General features: G+C 40.4%; 1 protein-coding gene across 3 annotated transcripts in view; it reads right to left on the bottom strand.

Moving 5' to 3' along the window:
- Positions 1–1,095, bottom strand: part of WIF1 (Wnt inhibitory factor 1) — a 50,723-nt gene extending 49,628 nt beyond the window's left edge. The window contains exon 1 of one of the 3 annotated variants that reach the window (XR_015728740.1): positions 551–1,031. Coding sequence is in view for 2 of the 3 variants with exons in the window: in XM_034402842.3 (XP_034258733.1) it covers positions 551–704 (154 nt within the window). In the remaining variant the exon portion in view is untranslated. Of the gene's footprint in view, positions 1–550 lie in introns of all 3 variants that reach the window. The other 2 variants (XM_034402842.3, XM_034402844.2) reach the window with 2 other exon arrangements.
- Between the last annotated feature and the right edge of the window lie 17,152 nt (positions 1,096–18,247).

Here is an 18,247-nt window from a genome sequence, read left to right as displayed (position 1 = left end):
ACCCATGTGGAGGCCAGAGGAAAGAACCGGCAGACCAAAGGTTTAATCCATCATTTGGTAGGTCTGCATCTTTCCGTTATTTTTTTCTTAATAGCTATCCACGGGCTTACACCAAAGATACGTCAGGCAATCCATAACCATTCTCGATGACCAATAGCCATTGGTAGCCTTATCCTTTATGAAACTTCTTGCCTACTTGTCCAAACTGGCAGCCATAAGCATATCTAGTGACAATGGATTCTAAAATTCTACTCTAGCGCTGTATCTACCATGGCTTAAGAATTGTGGAGAATCCACGCGCCGATGGGGATGGGGAAAGGTAAAAACCCGGTGCCCTTCCCACGTTTGAGAACAAATCTCATATTTCCCACCCAACAGCCTGGCACTAGATGACTAGGAACGGAGCTGCGATATACCGGTATGTCCGGACACAGACCCAGATTAGAGAAGTCTGAGCGAGGGCGCGCGCAGACGGCGGGCAAAAAGAGGAAAGAGATCCTTTGGCGCGCCCTCCTTTGCCCGACCTAGCGCGAGCCCCTGCCTCACCTACCGATCAGCACGCGGGCTTGGTGAGCGTCAATCCACATGTAGAGGGTGTCTTCCTGGCGCTGTGCGCCGCGCAAAAGCGGCAGGCTGGCGAGGCACAGGGTGCCGCAAAGCCAGAGCGCCGCTGAACAGAAGGCGCTGATTCCGTGCCGCGCCATGCCGCGCTTGACTTATCTGTTCCACAGGGGGGGACGGGAGACGCAAGAAAGGACGCCCTTCCTCGAGGGAGCGCCTTCACGCCTGCCGCTGCTTCCGCTCGCCCTTCTCCTCCGTCCCGAGCGGCGTCTCACTTCTGCACGGCGGGGGCGGGCTGCCGGCGGCTGTTGTCTTGTTATGCGCCGGCTGAAGGTGGGCTTGCCTTTTGGCAGCCGCAGCGGTTGTGAGAGCGGGGCTAGGAGTAGGGAACGTGTGTTTCGGAGAAGTAGGGGAGCGAACGCGCCGAGCCAGTCCCGCTAGGCGGCAGCAGTGACGGTCTGCCAAGAAGCGGCCCTTGGAGAAGTTTGAGGAGAACGCGGCCTATCAGCACCGAGGAGGTGGAGGAATCGCGGTGGGAGGAGGGGGGAAATTTACAGACCTCGGGCTGGGTAACTGGTTTCTATTTTTGCAATAGCTTTATCCTACCGTGCATCCCCTCTACATTCTTATGATTGCGGTTGTACTAATTCTTATTTCGCCATTTATAATGTGCAGCTTTTTTCTTTCTTGTTTCTCATTGTGGAAACGTAAGGCAAGAAATGTATATTTTTAAAATCAAAATGATGCCACAAACAGTGGGATGTAAAAAAAAAATAGAACAGTGTACAGTAGGAGCTGCTGATACAGTTCTACAGAGGAATTATTGAATCTGTCATCTGCACCTCCATAACTGTGTACTTTGGCTCTGCAACCAATCAAGACAGACAAAGACTTCAAGGGATAATTACAACTGCAGAAAAAACAATTGCTACCAATCTGCCTTGAGGACCTGTATACTGCATGAGCCAGAAAGAGGGCTGTGAAAATATCTAGACCTCTTGCATCCTGGACATAAAGTTTCAACTTCTACCCTCAAAACGATGTTATATGGCAGGGGTCTCCAACCTTGGCAACTTTAAGCCTGGCGGACTTCAACTCCTAGAATTCCCCAGCCAGCTTTGCACTGTAGCTTTGCTATACAGCTTTGCTATAGGGCACTGTACCTCAGAACAACTAGACACAAGAAGAGTTTCCCTCCCCATGCCATCACTCTGCTAAACAACTAATTCCCACAACACTGTCAAACTATCTAAAACGGCAATATTACCATCATTATTTTCATCTTCCCTATTCCCTCTCTTTTTTCTTATGACTATAACTTTGTTGTTTATCACTATTGTTGTATGTACATTGAGAGCTTATGCGCCGGAAACAAATTCCTTGTGTGTCTAATCACACTTGGCCAATAAATAATTCTATTCTATTCTATTCTGTTCTGTTCTATTCTGTAGTTAAGGACAGTTAGTACTTTTCTATCCTTTGCTGAAGTCTAAATGAAACAAAAACTGCTTATACAGCCAAACTCACTAGTCATATAGGACCTGCAAATATTGATGAAAACATCCCTGAAAACAGACAAAAAGTTCTTTCTGTAAACAGCCTAGAATGCCACTTCCCTACAAAGGAAGAAAAAGGTGCTGATGAGCTGACAGGTCAATCAGCTTACTTATCTTGTTTTATTTTATTTACTTCTCTATCTGTTAAAAAATAAAAAATAAGAGAGTATTGATGCAGAAAAACCAGGGCATTTTACAAAACTACCCACCCAGGTTACTCAAATCTTTTGCAATTCAAAAGAATTGAGAAGACCACAGTGTTCTATGTTATTTATTGGCAAATAGTTTTTCATTCTTATTCATTCATGTCTTCTTTCTCTCTAATCTTTGCATTTGAGACATTGTGAAGCAGATGGTTCCAGCAGCTGGGGTTTTTTTTGTTTGTTTATTTGTGGTTGTTTAAATTTTAAGCACAAAATGTCCTTAAAATTCAAGCAAAGCAGATATATGTGTAATATACATACAATGTACATATTTTACATGCTTTATTTATATTTAACACAAAGCAGGAAAGCAAGAAAATGAAACATACAAGAAATTATCCAAGTATTCTTTTGAATATTGTTGGGCTTTTGCTTAAATTAATTGTGTGACTCAAGTGTCTTTCAAGTCAGCAGTTGTGCTTTCATATGACTTTTATTGCACAATCAACTTGTATTATTCACAAGATGTTATAATGGCATTAGATTACATAAATAATGTGAAATCTTTCTGTATTTTTCCCATATTCCTGCCGTCCCTCTAAGAGCTATTCCCCACAGTTGACTAGGGGATGGCTTTATTATATGGTAATTTGACAATATGTTCATTGAACATGAAAGTAAGTCAAGTTTGCCTTCAATATTATAAGCAGTCATGCCTTCAAGTAAATTTTACACACAAACTTGCTATTAAAGCAGTGAGGCCCTCTGCTGGCTGATCTTCCTAAGAGCAAATTGTTAAGAAATTTTTACAGTTTTACAAATAACTTGATTTGCACATCCCAATAAAACTAACCAATACCATAATTAGATTATGTAAATAGGTAGATTTCACCATAATCTTATCCTCCTCCCTTTAAATTGTTTACACTAATTTTCATAAGTGCATTTTTTGTTTTAATCTTAATTCTACTTTAGACAGAAAACCCTTTAGCTGAAAATTATTTTGGCATTGAATAGTATATGCATGAATTCTAGAGCAAAATGTTATTTTGGTCAGGGTAATTATTCAGAAAACATCCCTTTCCAAATTTCATGACCTCAATAAATATTAGGAACAATGCAGGTACAAAACATATTTTGATGTTTCAGCAACTTCTATTAACCAAAACCAATTACTCTTAATAAATATCATAGGATTTTTTAGCTTTAAAACAAAAGATGCTATCTGTAAGAAAAAATAGTATGTGAAAAATTATTAAAGAAAAAATGTATCTGCACAGTACCTACAATTAAGGTGTTAAAAATATCACCTTATATAATACTTCCAACAGATTTTATGAAATGAGCAGCATTCTTCTTTAACCAAAATTTGTTTCACAATTTTATAAAAAAAACAGTATTTTTGAATAAGTACATAAAACCTATTCTCAATTTTAACCAAGATATTATAAAGGATACATTGACAATTTTACAAATTAAAATTTGTTATTTGATTATTTTGTTTTCATATACTTATACAAGGCACAATTAAACATGTAAGATTTATATTGTGATACAGTATTTGTCTGTAAAGAAATAGGAGCCACCCAGAGTTGTGTTTTGTACAAGATGGCTGGCCATATCTTTTAAATGAATGAACAAATAAATAAATAAGTAAAGACAGAGGCTGTCTATCTTGACATCAGTGGGACTAATGCTGGGGTAAATGTATATAGAAAGAGATAATTGTTGAGAGAATTTACAATATTTTTAAACTCATAATTAATTCTAATATAATAATAATTTATTAAACTTATATGCCACCTGATTCTCAAAACCTCTGGATGACTCACAACAATCAAAGAAATTACAATAGTATCAATAAAACATAAAAGATATAGATGATAAAAAATGTTAAATGTAACTGATAGATGAATATTGCGAAGGAGGCAGATATTATGGGAGACAGGCAATCCCACAAGTAACTGGGCCTTATGCTATGTAGGGTTTTATAATGTAGAAAGAGGCCCCTTCCCAGAATAAAATATTCCACATAATAAGAAAAGAAGCAGAATAGAATATTTCCCCTAAAGGAAAAGAGGAGAAAAATCTCCTTAACAAAGGCAGACACAACCAAGCAGAAAAAGAGGTGTTCAATCTAAAAGTAACCCAGCAACCTGAATTCACAACAAATTAGGACCTAAGTTCTTTGAACTATATCAAAGGTAGTGTTTACAGTAAACAGTACCTTTAGAAGGAAATTTCATCTCCTGGAGGCACTTTTCAGCAAATTCATATATTTAGCTATGAATCAATGATAACAAAGTACATATGCATTGATCAGTCCACTGACACATATTGTCACAGTATTTCTCAAATGCTGAACCTGAAGATTCATCTATACCAATTTCTCTTAAATTAGGACCTGAAAGTAGATTCCTCATCTTCAAATTTAAATGTTTCATGAAGCACGCAGCCCCCTCAAATTATAGTTGAGAGGCTGAGCAGCCTACATGGAATTTTTCAGTGACTCACTCATAAATACCAAGTAAATCCAAGAGCTCAGAGTATCTCCTATCAAAGTGTAACCCGCACCTGTTCGGTTTAGGAACAATTTTTATATAGTAGTTAGTCTTTTGTTTAGGACATAATATTGTGCATATTTATGCAAATTTCAAAGTGATTTATGCTGTGACAGGATCTATTCTAATTGTTTAGGCTTGTAGCTTTAATATTTTGCTTGCTAATATTATGAATGAGTAGTTATAAGCTATTATTTTTATTCCTAGTATAATTGGCAATTTGAAATGGCTCTTGGTGTATAAAAAAACTACAAAATGTCTTAGTTTTCCAAGGTGACTGTGAGAGATAAGGTTTTAAAATGCCTAGGTTTTAAAATAGACAATTTCTGATATTAATAACAGCTGAGAATGTTTAGAAAATGTACTTGCAATATGAGCAGAATAATCCATTTCTGTATGTAATAAAGTACTGTTTTTTATTTGGTTGAAAATATTACGTATCAAGAGGTTAGCTGTCCTTCGTTCTTTGAGTAATATTCACATCTGGGAATATATTGACAACCGTAACCCTCAAACACTTGTGATTCTAAAGCTTGCCACTAATATAGTCCTGTTTTTATAACCAAATTTCATAATTCTCATATTTTTTTTATATCCTAAAGGTGCCTATAATGTATTACAAACAACAATCTTATTTTACAAGCTGAAGCCGCAAAGCCAGAGCTGCAAATGCTGCAACACTGGTGCCCACACGTTTGCCTGACATGTGGCAGAACATTTCCTGCCCGTATAGGCCTTACCAGCCACCTGCGGACACATCATGGACAGCCCACAACCTATTACATGTCAAGGTCCTTTTCGAACACAATGAACATCATCACAAGCTAAATTTAAAAAAAACAAGATAAAGTGTTTTATCTTAATTTTATGTTATTTTATGTTATAAAATTATGTTATGTTATAATTTTATGTTATAAAATTATGTTATGTTATAATTTTATGTTATAAAATTATGTTATATATTATATTATATATATATATATATATATATATATATATATATATATATATATATATATTATATATATGTTATATATTATATATATTATGTTATATGTTATATATGTTATGCTCTTTTAAATGTGCAGTTTGGTTCCGGCAATTATCCTTCAAAGCTTATGTGAAAAAACATACTTTTAGCACATCTTTTACAGACAATACCATAGTTGGAGTGCTTCTCCTGAGACAGGGTTTACTCCTAATCATTGCACTGTGAGGAATTGGAAGCAAGTCACCCCTGCTGATCTCAGGACTCAGGTTGGTGGTAGTGACAGCAATAACACTTTGAATACTAATGCTGCTTGTAACTTTATATGAATATTTCCAACTTTTATTAACTAGATTAGTACCTGTAATTTACACTATCCTACTGTATTTGTTAAGACCAAATAATTATTTTCTTTCTATTTTATAAAATAGATATTTTATAAAATAGAATTATTTATTAACTATTACTTATAAAATCTATATGCTACTTATTGTGCCAATAAAGTGACTTTGGGTGGCTTATAAATTGGTAAAAAAGCTAAATATAAAAAGTTAAAATTAATAAGACTTAAATAAGAATTGATAATGAGAACTGATAATGCCCGATAGGCATTCTGATATTCCCTTTATTAATGAGCATCAGCTAAGGAACAGCTTTCACAAATATAATCTATGATCAGTGGTTCTGGAGAAGTTCTCAGTAAAAGGTGATTAATGTCAAAATTTGGGAAAACTTTAAAGATGGGTGTTTGCCCTGTGTGCAAATTAATGGGGACCAAAATCTCAGTGATATAACGTACATGTATGGCATCAGAATTTTCACCACTTTATAAGGAATTGAGGTCCACCATGATGCAGCAAATACTACTTGTATCATAACATTTAGCTAAAGGATAGAACATAAAAATGTAGATACTTGGTTGAATGTATATAAAATTACTTAGCTCTGAGCAAACTGAAAGCTGAAAATGTCTTCATCCTGAAATATGTATTGATGTAAACGAGTATTAAACTCATTAAAGTTACCACATGTTAAGTATTGTACTTTTGTTAAATTATACCTTGTTCAAACTTGTTATAAAACATCTCTTTGCTAACTAGTTTTAAGGGAGAATGAACTGGTGCCAAACAAATCTGTGACTGAATACTTTCCTTCTTTTACTAATTTTAAGCCCTTTAAAAATGGTACAAAAGTCTAGACTTGCCTTAATGTATTTGCTTTCAGGCTTCCTTTAAAAAGAGTATGTAGTTTGGCTCTTTCTTTGGCCTATTTAACAAAGCATTTCCTTTAGACCAGGACATCTAATGGGTTTCATTGATTGCAAATCAATTGTAAAAGATAATGGGAAAGGTTTCAGCTTTCAGTTTTGAGAGATAGGATCTTTCTAGATAAAAGCGCAAGAGAAATTTATATTCATCCTCCAGATGTGTTACTGAATGTGACTCACAATTAGACACTGTACTATAAAATAACACTAAGCAACCATATTAAGTGTGATGAAGGCAGACAAGGACTATTACAGTAGCCTGCTTAGATGGACTCATACCTTTCTTTCCCCTCTCCTACTCCCCCAAGCCCTTATTAGCCCTGTCAGAAGAACTGTATTTGTTATGAGATAATATTGGTTGCATTTGATATTGTTTGTAATTGTTACTATATAAAGCAAGATACAAATAATTAAAAATAAATAATTCAGAGGGAAGGGACTGAAAAAGTTCTACCTCTTGTCACTGCTTACCAAACAGGAGCTCTTAAGCACATATCTTTCTGCTCACCTTATTTAGTTTAAGCAGGCTGGCTAGAAACATCAGAGCTCTGTTCATGTTTTCTTTTACTTCTGAAAAATGTCCAAGGACTGTATAGGATTCAGAGGCATTCAGACAAGAGAAATGAACAAGACAGCTTGGACATTAGGGCTTCCAGTCATCCAAGAGTATGGTTGGTTGAATATATTGAGAAGAGAATATTTATTAAGGAACAATTTAGGATTATGTCCTGTCCAATGTTTTATCATTCCTAGTTCTGGATAATTGGTTTCATCCAGTGGTGAAATCCTAAAATTTTCCCTACCGGTTCTATGGGTGTGGCTTGGTAGTCATGTGACCGGGTGGGCATGGCCAACTTGACGTTACTCACGTCACTTACTGTTAGAGCCAGGAGCTGCACATTCTGCCCTTCTGAAGCACTCAACGCTTTGAATTTCCCTCCGCCATCTGGCTTGACTGCCCAAGCGAATCTCGGAGCCTTCTTTTGCCCCGCTCTCCATCCCGGAGGTCCGCACATCCCCCCCTGCCAATCCTCCATACAAACCACCTGCCCTGTTTCTGAAGAGCCCCCCCCCTTGCAGGGCGATCCAAAGAGGGGATGGAGATGCTGCAGAAAAGGCTTGGGGGTCTGAAACAACCTACTGGCTTCCCACCCAGCCACCTGCCTGCTTTCTTTGACCACCGACGCCACTCCGGGAACTCAGCCTGTGGAGTCCGGTGCTCTGGGGGAAGGAGGCTCAGCCACAGTGCCACTTTCCACTGGTGAAGCGGAGCAAGGTACAGAAGCGGCCGGTGGGGTGGTAGCCCCCCCATGCGGGAGAAGGTCAGGCCCTGTTGCGGAGCCCGTGGCACTTTCCCTTCAGCCTGGGCAGCGGCACTTACCCAGGCAGGCCAGTGCAGGTAACCCTTCATCTTGGCGCTCCCTTGCCTGCCACCTCCCTGAGCTGCACTTGGAAGGGGCTGCCGCCTCTCTCACTGCCCTCCCTCCCTGCCTGGCTGCAGACATCCGTCTTACTGAAGCAACCCCGCCGCTGTTCACTTTCGTTTTGTGGCGGGAGAAGGAAGAAAGCGAATGGCGGTGGCGCAACACATGCACCTGCGCATGTGCAGCAGCCCTGGGACGTCTGAGGCCTGCCTGCCCTCCCGGAGCACCACTCTGCCATCGCACTTTCTTCCTTCTCCCACCGTGAAACAAAAGCGAACAGCGGTGGGGTTGCTTTAGGAGGTTGCTTCGGGCAGGCAGATGTCTGCAGCCAGGCGGGGAGGGAGAGTGGTGATAGCGGTGGCCCCTTCCACGCGCAGCGCATGGAGGTGGCGAAGGCAGGCAAGGTGGCCCCGGCGCGCCTGTTGCTGGGAGGCATGGCGATCTCTCAGCCAGGGTGGACTCGGCAGGGGCTGCATTGGCCTCTCTGCCCACGCCATGTTCCGCTCCGAGCGGCCATGCGACGACCTGGTCTTCAGCAAGATGAAGGGGTACCCACAAGGGTGGGGGCTCTGCCTTTGTAGAAACGGGGTGGGCGACCGGGGGACCTGTTCAGGGGTGTGGCCAACCAGTGGTTCAACAACCCAGGCCACATGTCCGCTACTGGTTCATCCGAACCAGTAGCATTTCTCCCCTGGTTTCATCCAAAAAGTCCTACTCTCAATCAACACTGCTGTTTAAGTGGCTTGCTAACAGATGGCAAATTAGAAATCAATCAAAAAGTATCCATTAAACTAAGAATCAAGATATATTTTTTCAAACATATTTTACTGTATATTAATGTGTGGACTTCAATTTCCAGAATTTCCCAGTCACCGGTGCTGATTGGGTATCTTGGAAGTTGAAGTCTATTTATCAAAGTTTACAAGGTTGAGAAACACTGCATTAATGTTTAATTTCTGAATCATAATGATGAGCCCATGATTTATTGGCTATCACAATACTGTGACTACATTCCTTACCTTTCGCCTTGCTTCAGATGCAGTATGAGTACGCTGCAGACTTCCATTTTACATACAACAGCAACACTTTTTTCTCACAGCAACATCTGCCAACTGAAGGAAAAGAACAGATGCTAAAGTATGCTAACCAATACCTCAGGGCTTCTAGCACAGCCTTTTTCCATCTTTTTCTCTTTGGAAGTATCCTTGAAATAATTTTCATGACTCAGGGAACTCCAATATAAAAAAATTAACAAAAACGCAAAATCTTCACAATACAATTAATTTCTAATCTACACAACCCATACTTTAATTAATTTAATTAATTAAATTTATATGCCGCCCCTGTCCGAAGACTCAGGGTGGCTCACAATACATTTTAAAAAATAATTATAAAAAAACATTGAAAAATTAAAAACATTAAAAACTCATTCACGCCATTCATGGCCGGATCTCGCCAGATCACAAGAGCGAGATCAACGGCCCCAGGACTGCCGGAAAAGCAAAGTCTTCACCGCTTTTCGGAAGGCCAATAGGGTGGAGATGGTCCGGACCTCAGGAGGTAACGGAGCTATGTGGCAGAAGGCGGTCTCGAAGATAACCTGGCCCTGAACCATGTAGGGCTTTAAAGGTAATAACCAACACCTTGAATTGTGACCGGAGGCCAATAGGGAGCCAATGCAGCTCGTGGAGAATTGGTGTAATGTGGGTGTACCTAGGTACATCCACGACAGCTCGCGCGGCTGCATTCTCGACCAACTGTAGTCTCCGAACACTTTTCAAGGGTAGCCCCATGTAGAGCATGTTGCAATAATCTAACCGTGAGGTGACAAGGGCATGAGTGACTGTGAGGAGAGCCTCCCGATCCAAGTAGGGTCGCAATTAGTGCACCAGGCGAACTTGTGCAAAGGTCCCCCTAGCCACAGCTGTCAGATGTTGCTCTAATCTGTGAGTCTAGGAGGACATCCAAATTGCGAGTCCTTTACAACATTTACAACAACAGAAAAGCAGCATCTGAGTTGTGGCACTAACAACTACCGATATCATCACTGCAAGTGCTAGCATTGCAGCCTGTGATGGTTAAAAAGGGTTTTCTTTTAATCACCTCACACAAAACACTAATCCCAGTTGCTAGTGTAGGAAGTTAGCACCCATCCCTTTCCTAGAATGAAATATTTTAGGAAATATTAAAAGGGCAGAATATTATATTTCCCTGGATGAGAAATGGAGAAACATGTTTTAAAGACAAAGCAGCTTCCTGCCTCCCCCACACACACTTTTGTTAATGGGCCAGAGGCAGAAACTCAACCCTTTGTCAAAGGATCATCATTTGCAACACAATAGGACCCATCTAGGACAGAAACTCACCACATGGCACCTGGGAAGATTACATCAGCCAGCAAGGCTAGCTAAGACCCCCACCCCCTGGGAGTCTGACAACCAATCAGGATACTCTTTTGGGGCCCCAGGAAGTTGAAAGCCAGAGAGCATAAAACCCGGGGACTCGCTGTACCTCGCCCCTTTTTCTGTTCAGGAACTCAAGCCACGTGATCCTGTCCACCATTAAACCATCTTTCCAAGCAGTCTCCATGTTTCCAGTGTCTTTTTCCCCACTTGGAGCAGAACCCAGAAGGATACTTCTTCCTACACTAGTGCATCATAATTTCTATCAATTGACAATGCCACTGACTGAGGCATTATTTTTCATTCAGCCCTGGAGATGGGATGGAGGTGGTGCATTCATCCTTATCTCCTTGATCATTCTGCAGGTTCAGAAACTGTCAGCTGTGGTATATTGGGTGTCACTGCGTTCTTTTATTTACCAGCTGAGCTCTCATTTCTGGACTATCAGACTTTCCGTAGCTTGCCAAGAATCCTTATCAGTAAACTAAACCGCGCATGTACTCCACCCACATTCCTTCACACATCTTTCCTTTCTTCTCTTGCCAAGAAAGGTCCGGCTGAGAAATAGCCGGCACAAACTTTTTCAAAAATGTAACAATTAATTTTCTTAGTTAGTGAGATGTTTTATTCTCTTTATAACAAATAAATGAGTTTTCTTAGAAGATATATCTTTGGGTTTTGTTTTCTTAAAGTATGCTTGCAAGGAAAAGTCTCGATCCACTCCTCTTAATCAAGGTGCGATTATCCCAAAAGCAGAATGGGATTAATCAGCGCTCTGACACCTGATAGCAGAGGATGGTTGAATTATGGCTTTTTCCTTGTTTGTTACTTTAATAAGACCTCTAGGTTAATTAGACAGATGATTATTTATTTTGCGACCGAGGAACGCTAATTAATTGTCTGCTAAGATGCCGAGAAAGAAGAAAAAGGGCAAAATGAAACTCAGACCCGTGGGAGCCGTGGGAGGAGAAGAAACAGATGAAATGCTCTTACAAAGAGTTCAGAAGGAAGATAAAGGCGAAACACTACAACTGAGGTCAGTAACGCCCCCTTCCAATTATGCAGTTGCCCCACAGCCTTCTGATTTTGCAATGCTTGGTCCAGAGCCAGATTCTCCACAAATGGCAAAGCCTTTTTACTCCCATGCAGAGAGAGAACCAATTTATTATCCCTCTCAAACCTTCAGGGTCACTCCTAAAGAGCAAGCTATAAGAAACTATCGTGACCAGATAGAAATTTTTGAACAGAAGCTACCCCAGGCAAAAATTGATTTATTTATGCTTGAGCAAGATAAGGGAGAATCTCGTGACTTCAAAATCTCTGAAAGCGCCATTTTGGCTCCTTCTTCTTCGGAGCCAAAGACACACCCCTTGGTGGATTTTGTGTCAGGCCAATCAGAACAGAGAGCTGTGCACATGTCACGTGAAATTCTCACTGATAAGATTAAAAGTGCCACATCTGCAGAAAGAGCTGAGCTGCGTGAAACTAAAGGTGCAGCACCATCTGCTGGCGAAAGTAATTTACTAGAGAAAGCTGAAATGCATCACAATTTGAGAGAGCAATTACAATTATTGCAGAAGACTCTGTTAGAGCTGTCTTCAACTCACTCAGAAATTCAGGCTGCAATGCCACAAGTGTCTCCACAGGCTCAATCTCCAGCACCCCCTGGTGGTGCTGGTGTCCTTTTAGATGGAACACAACAAGGCTTAATGCAGCAAAGACAAATGACTGCGTCTCCAGCAGGTCATGCTAATATTGCAGCTCAAGCACAAATGGCAGCTGGAACACAGCAGATTCCAGTGCAACAGCCAGCATACCAAATGCATGTTCCTCACCAGGCATTTTCTGTTGCTCCACTGGCTGGTGAGTCCAAATTAAAGATGTCAGGACAGAATTATAAGGCCTGGGTCAGTGAGATTGGATTGTTAGTTCGCAGAGAAGGCACTCACTGTATGATTTTTAATCCGCCTGCTCAGCCATGGTCTCCTGCAATAAGAGATTTAGAAACTAAAGCTTGCACAACATTATTGATGTCCATGGATACTGAACTGCAGGTTACATTTTCGCCTGATGCAACAGCCCAACAAATTTGGGCCTAATTGGAAAACTGCTACAGGCCTGTTTCAATTGAATCTTCATGTTTGCTCATGTCTGAATTCCATGGTTCGAGATTGAAACCTGGTGAACGAATTGGAGGACATTTGACCAAACTGAAAGGACTGAGAAGAGAATTGAGAGAAAGAGGCTATAACATTGAAGATATTCAAATGATCAGCATTATAATTAACTCTTTGAACTATGAATGGAAAGATGCCATTGCAAAGATTAACCAAGTCCCTATTGCTCAACGCACATTGGACAATGTTTGCAGACTTTTAATTGAAGAAGAAGCACTCATGTTAGCCATACCACACTTGAGAGGACCACCCGCATCAAGAGCTCCAGCCCCTTCCGAGGAAGGACCTACGCTCCAAGGATGCCAAGATGCTACATCTGTAACCATGTGGGACATGCCACTTGGGATTGTCCCAACGAGTTCCAGCTCCCGTCACGTACCAGCCCAGAGGAACAGACTCCAGAGGCAGAGGCAGAGGCGGAAGACAAGGTCATCGTGGTCCCCAGCGTGATCCACAAGCTCCACTCGCCAGATTGGCTTTAACCAATGATCCACAACCTCAACCAGAGTACGACAGACAGCTCCTGTGGACTTTGGACAGTGGTGCAGCATTGCATGTTACCTACAAAAAGGAACTTTTTACAGAGATGCACGAGCCTGAACCTGAACTACGTGAACTTTATTCCTTTTCAAATCATCCTTGTCAGGTCAAAGGAAGAGGAACTGTTTATGTTGAAGAGCTCGATGCATTCATTCCTGATGTTTATTACATACCAACAGCAACTAGTAATTTGCTTAGTCAGTGTCACTTGTCTAGAGCATTAAAATTCCAGGTTCACCACCTTAAAAAAGCAAGTTACATAGTTAAAGATGGAGATATTGTTGCTGAAACCATATTAATTGGTGGTGTTTATTACTTAAAGCCAAAGCCTAAACCGCAAACACAGGCAAGTATACAAACTCCAAAAAGGGAGAGCACAGGCCCAGAGAGAGATGTTCCAGTGAGAGATCCTGTTGCTGCTCCAAAGGCTCCTAAAGCCAACAAAAAGAAAATTAGGAAACAGGTTGCTCAGAGCAAGCCTGAGGTTCCTCATAAAACTGTTAATGTTGAAAATTCACTAACTGGTAAACCTTTGCATTCTAGGTGTATCCATAAGTGGCATAGAAGATTGGGGCATGCCAGTTTCCGTGTTCTTAGGAAGATGCCGGAGTTCGCAAAAGGTTTGGATCTAAAGGGGTGTAAGGTGTTTTTGGATTGTGCTGTCTGCAAAAAGGCCAAATCCAAAGCAGCAGCCATTTCCAAACGCGCTACATGCCTGTCAACACGCATTTTTGATTTGGTTCACACTGACATAGTTGGTCCTTTTCCGCCATCATTTGGTGGTAGAAAATATTTTCTAACAATTGTTGACAATTACTCTAGATATGGATATGTATATCCTATGAAAGAAAAATCTGAGACCTTTCAGATCTTTAAAGACTTTGCAGCCCTTGTTTCTACCCAACACCAAGTTCGCATCGCCAGAATCCAGAGTGATCGTGGTGCTGAATTCATGTCTCAGCGTTTCCAGGACTGGATGCATAAGAATGGAATTCTTCATCAGACGTCGGCTCCTTAACACACCGGCTCACAATGGAGGGGTACTGCAAACCATGATGCATTGTCTCCTAGAAGACGCCAACCTTGATATGATATACTGGGGTGAAGCTATAAAATATGCAAATTACATTGTCAACCGTACTTGGAGCAGTGCAATGAATCAGACTCCTTTCTTCATGTTGTATGGCTACAAGCCCGATCTCAAAAACATCCATATTTTTAGTTCATATGCTATGGTGAACATTCCCTTAGCTCAAAGAAGAAAAGGAGGTCCAGCAGCAAAGAGACTGAGATTTATGGGTATTGATGGTAATTCAAAATGGAGCAAATTTATTGACTCTAAACATGTAATTGTGATTTCCCAATCTGCTAATTTTGAGGAAGATGTTGACTGGTCCAGGATTCATTCCAATGATCCTGGAGTTTATTTTCCTAGAGATGATACTGCTGCTGCTATGCAGGTTGATAATCAAGATTCCACTGGTTCTTCTCAACCCGATGTTCCGTCTTCACAAGCCGCGAATGCTGACGCTAGCGACAAATGTGAGGACGAGGACGAAGCAAAAGAAGAATGGACAGTTGTCCCGAGATGTTCCAAGAGGGCCACAAAAGGAATCCCTCCACAACGATATTCTTGGCAACTGACAAAAGCACCCTTGCCTTTGATTTGCAATGTCACACTTCCACCTGATAATTTCACACAAATCAAACAGCTTCCTGATTCAGAGCAAGACAAATGGTATGATGCAATGCAGGTTGAAATGGACAGTCTAAAGAAACTTAAAAGTGTTTACACCTGCAAAACCTCCAGCAAACAAAAAGGTCATTGCCACTCAATGGGTCTACAGAATCAAAAAGAAACCAAATGGTGAGTCATTGTACAAGGCCAGACTTGTAGCTCAGGGTTTCGCTCAACGTTATCCTGAGGACTACACAAATACCTATTCACCAACAGTTCGAATTGAGGGTGTAAAAATTGCTTTAGCAACTGCAACTATTCTTGGTTTAGAAGTTTTCCAGTTCGATGTTGACACGGCTTATCTACATGCAGACCTAGATGAAGAGATCTACGTGAGAAGTCCTCCAGGATTCCGACAGCAAGCAGGGGATACCTGGTTTCTAAACACAAGTCTTTATGGTCTGAAACAGTCTGGTTTAATGTGGTACTTATGTCTTACTGACAAACTAAATTCAATGGGCTTTATTAAGTCCAAAACTGATGAGTGCGTGTTCACAAAACAATGCATATGAGATAGTTCTTGTTTATGTTGATGATATTGTTTATATTGGTCCAAATTGGTCCAAATAAGCAAATGAGTGAGATTTTTGCCAAAGCTTTGCAGAGATACTTCACATTGAAATCATTGGGTCATATTAGCACTTATTTAGGTGTCCAGATTGAAAAAACACAGAAGGGGTTTAGTCTTTCACAAGAAGATAAAATTGAACAAATTTTGCATCATTGCAACATGAAAGATGCTAACACAACAAAGACACCCATGCAAACAGATTTTCACAACTTGACACAAGAAGCAAGTCCTGAGTTCGAGGATCAAACGCTTTATTGTTCAGTTATTGGATCACTGTTGTACATTAGTAGTTGGACCAGACCCGACATTGCACTTAGTGTTAATCTCTTGTCTCGACACGTAGGTAAGGCAAAAGTTTCATTGGACATGCGTTAAGAAATTATTGCGATGCCTAAAACACACTAAACACATGAAATTATTGTTAGAACCAACACATACTGATTATGCAGAATTATGTTGTTACGCAGATTATGATTGGGCAAGTGATAAGAAATCACGTAAAAGTACTTCAGGTTATATGATGTTCTTAAATGGATGGTACCAATGCCAATGTTTATTGGCAAGTATGTAAACAGAATTTTGTTTCTTGTTCATCTACTGAAGCTGAATATGCTTGTGTTTCAGATGCATGTAATTCTCTAACTTGGTTTGATGCTTTAGTCACAGATATCTGGACATACCTGATCCGACCGATCACCATGATGGAAGACAATGAATCGGTGGTTTATATTTCTGAATCACATTTCACAGGTTCTAGGTCCAGACACCTTGACATCCGTTATCAAAACACAAAACATTTAGTGAAAAAAGGTTTTGTTAAAATGCAGCATATACACATGATCAAATTGCTGATATGCTCAACAAACCACTTCCAGCAGCTCAACACGAGTATCTGCGTAAGAAGATGTGCCTTATTTGATGATGTACCTGATATTCGCTCAACTGGCAAAAGAAGGGGATTGTCACTGTGTTCTTTTATTTACCAGCTGAGCTCTCATTTCTGGACTATCAGACTTTCCATAGCTTGCAAAGAATCCTTATCAGTAAGCTAAACCACGCATGTACTCCACCCACATTCCTTCACACATCTTTCTTTTTTTCTCTTGCCAAGAAAGGTCCGGCTGAGAAATAGCCGGCACAAACTTTTTCAAAAATGTAACAATTAATTTTCTTAGTTAGTGAGATGTTTTATTCTCTTTATAACAAATAAATGAGTTTTCTTAGAAGATATATCTTCGGGTTTTGCTTTCTTAAAGTATGCTGCAAGGAAAAGTCTCGATCCACTCCTCTTAATCAAGGTGCGATTATCCCAAAAGCAGAATGGGATTAATCAGCGCTCTGACATTGGGCAGGTCTTGTGCAGTGCAAATTTGGGGTACCATTTTCTCCTTTTTGTACAATTTTATAGTGGCTCTATTCCCTAGGACTGGTTTCAGTGGTTGTTGGTTGAGGGGGAAGAGGTTGCTCTCTAGGCCCTTCCTTTGTGTTGCAGGATATACTCTCTCCTCTTATTCAACAGCTACATGAAAGCAGTGGGTGAAGTTATTTGTCAGTCTGAGGTCCAGTATCACCAATATTCTGATTTTACCCAATTTTATCTTTTGACCCCAAACTAGGCTAACCTCATCTTCATCTAGTGTAGCAGTTGTGCTCTATCCTAGATTGAGAAGCCTTTCAGCAGTCACTCATGCTCTAATCACCTTAGCTCAATTATTGCCATATTTATCCACAAGGAACTATTCTTGAAGACCATCCAGAAACTTCCATTGTCCAGAAAAATAATATATTTCCATGAATATTTTTTTTGCAATTTTTTTAATGCAAGAGTAACATTGCATAATATCACGTTAGATCCAAGATGCAAAGTGCTACCTATTAGTATGCCTTTTTCTTTAACGGAAGACGATAGTGTTTAGGAACATTTGGTTGCATAAATTCTCTATTTGCGATCACTGACAAAACTTTTTTTGCCGGAGCAATTGTATAGTTGAATCCTTTGATTCCACCTGCCTGATACCACCATTGCACAATCGGTTTCCCAGACCATTCTTTCATTACCTCCATGAACTGGGTGTGCAACTGCTTTTTTACGCTTTGTTAATTAGCATCAGGTGGGAATTACAACCTCTGAAGTGCTGCTCGAGCTGACCTTATTTCAGTAAGTAAACGATCATCTCTGCATGGGTTTCCAATGCCTACCAATCTCCGATCAGCATTTAAATTTGCCTGGTCCCTTTTTATTTGCCCGCAAAGACGTCTGAAGTTCGGATTAAAACGTCGCAAATAAACTACGCACTAGATTCGAAGAATCTATACGTT

The sequence above is a fragment of the Pantherophis guttatus genome, chromosome 7 (genome assembly GCF_059756535.1).
Source record: "Pantherophis guttatus breed Tessera chromosome 7, ASM5975653v1, whole genome shotgun sequence".
Classification (NCBI taxonomy): Eukaryota; Metazoa; Chordata; class Lepidosauria; order Squamata; family Colubridae; genus Pantherophis; species Pantherophis guttatus.
This window is presented reverse-complemented; position numbering and strand designations above follow the sequence as displayed.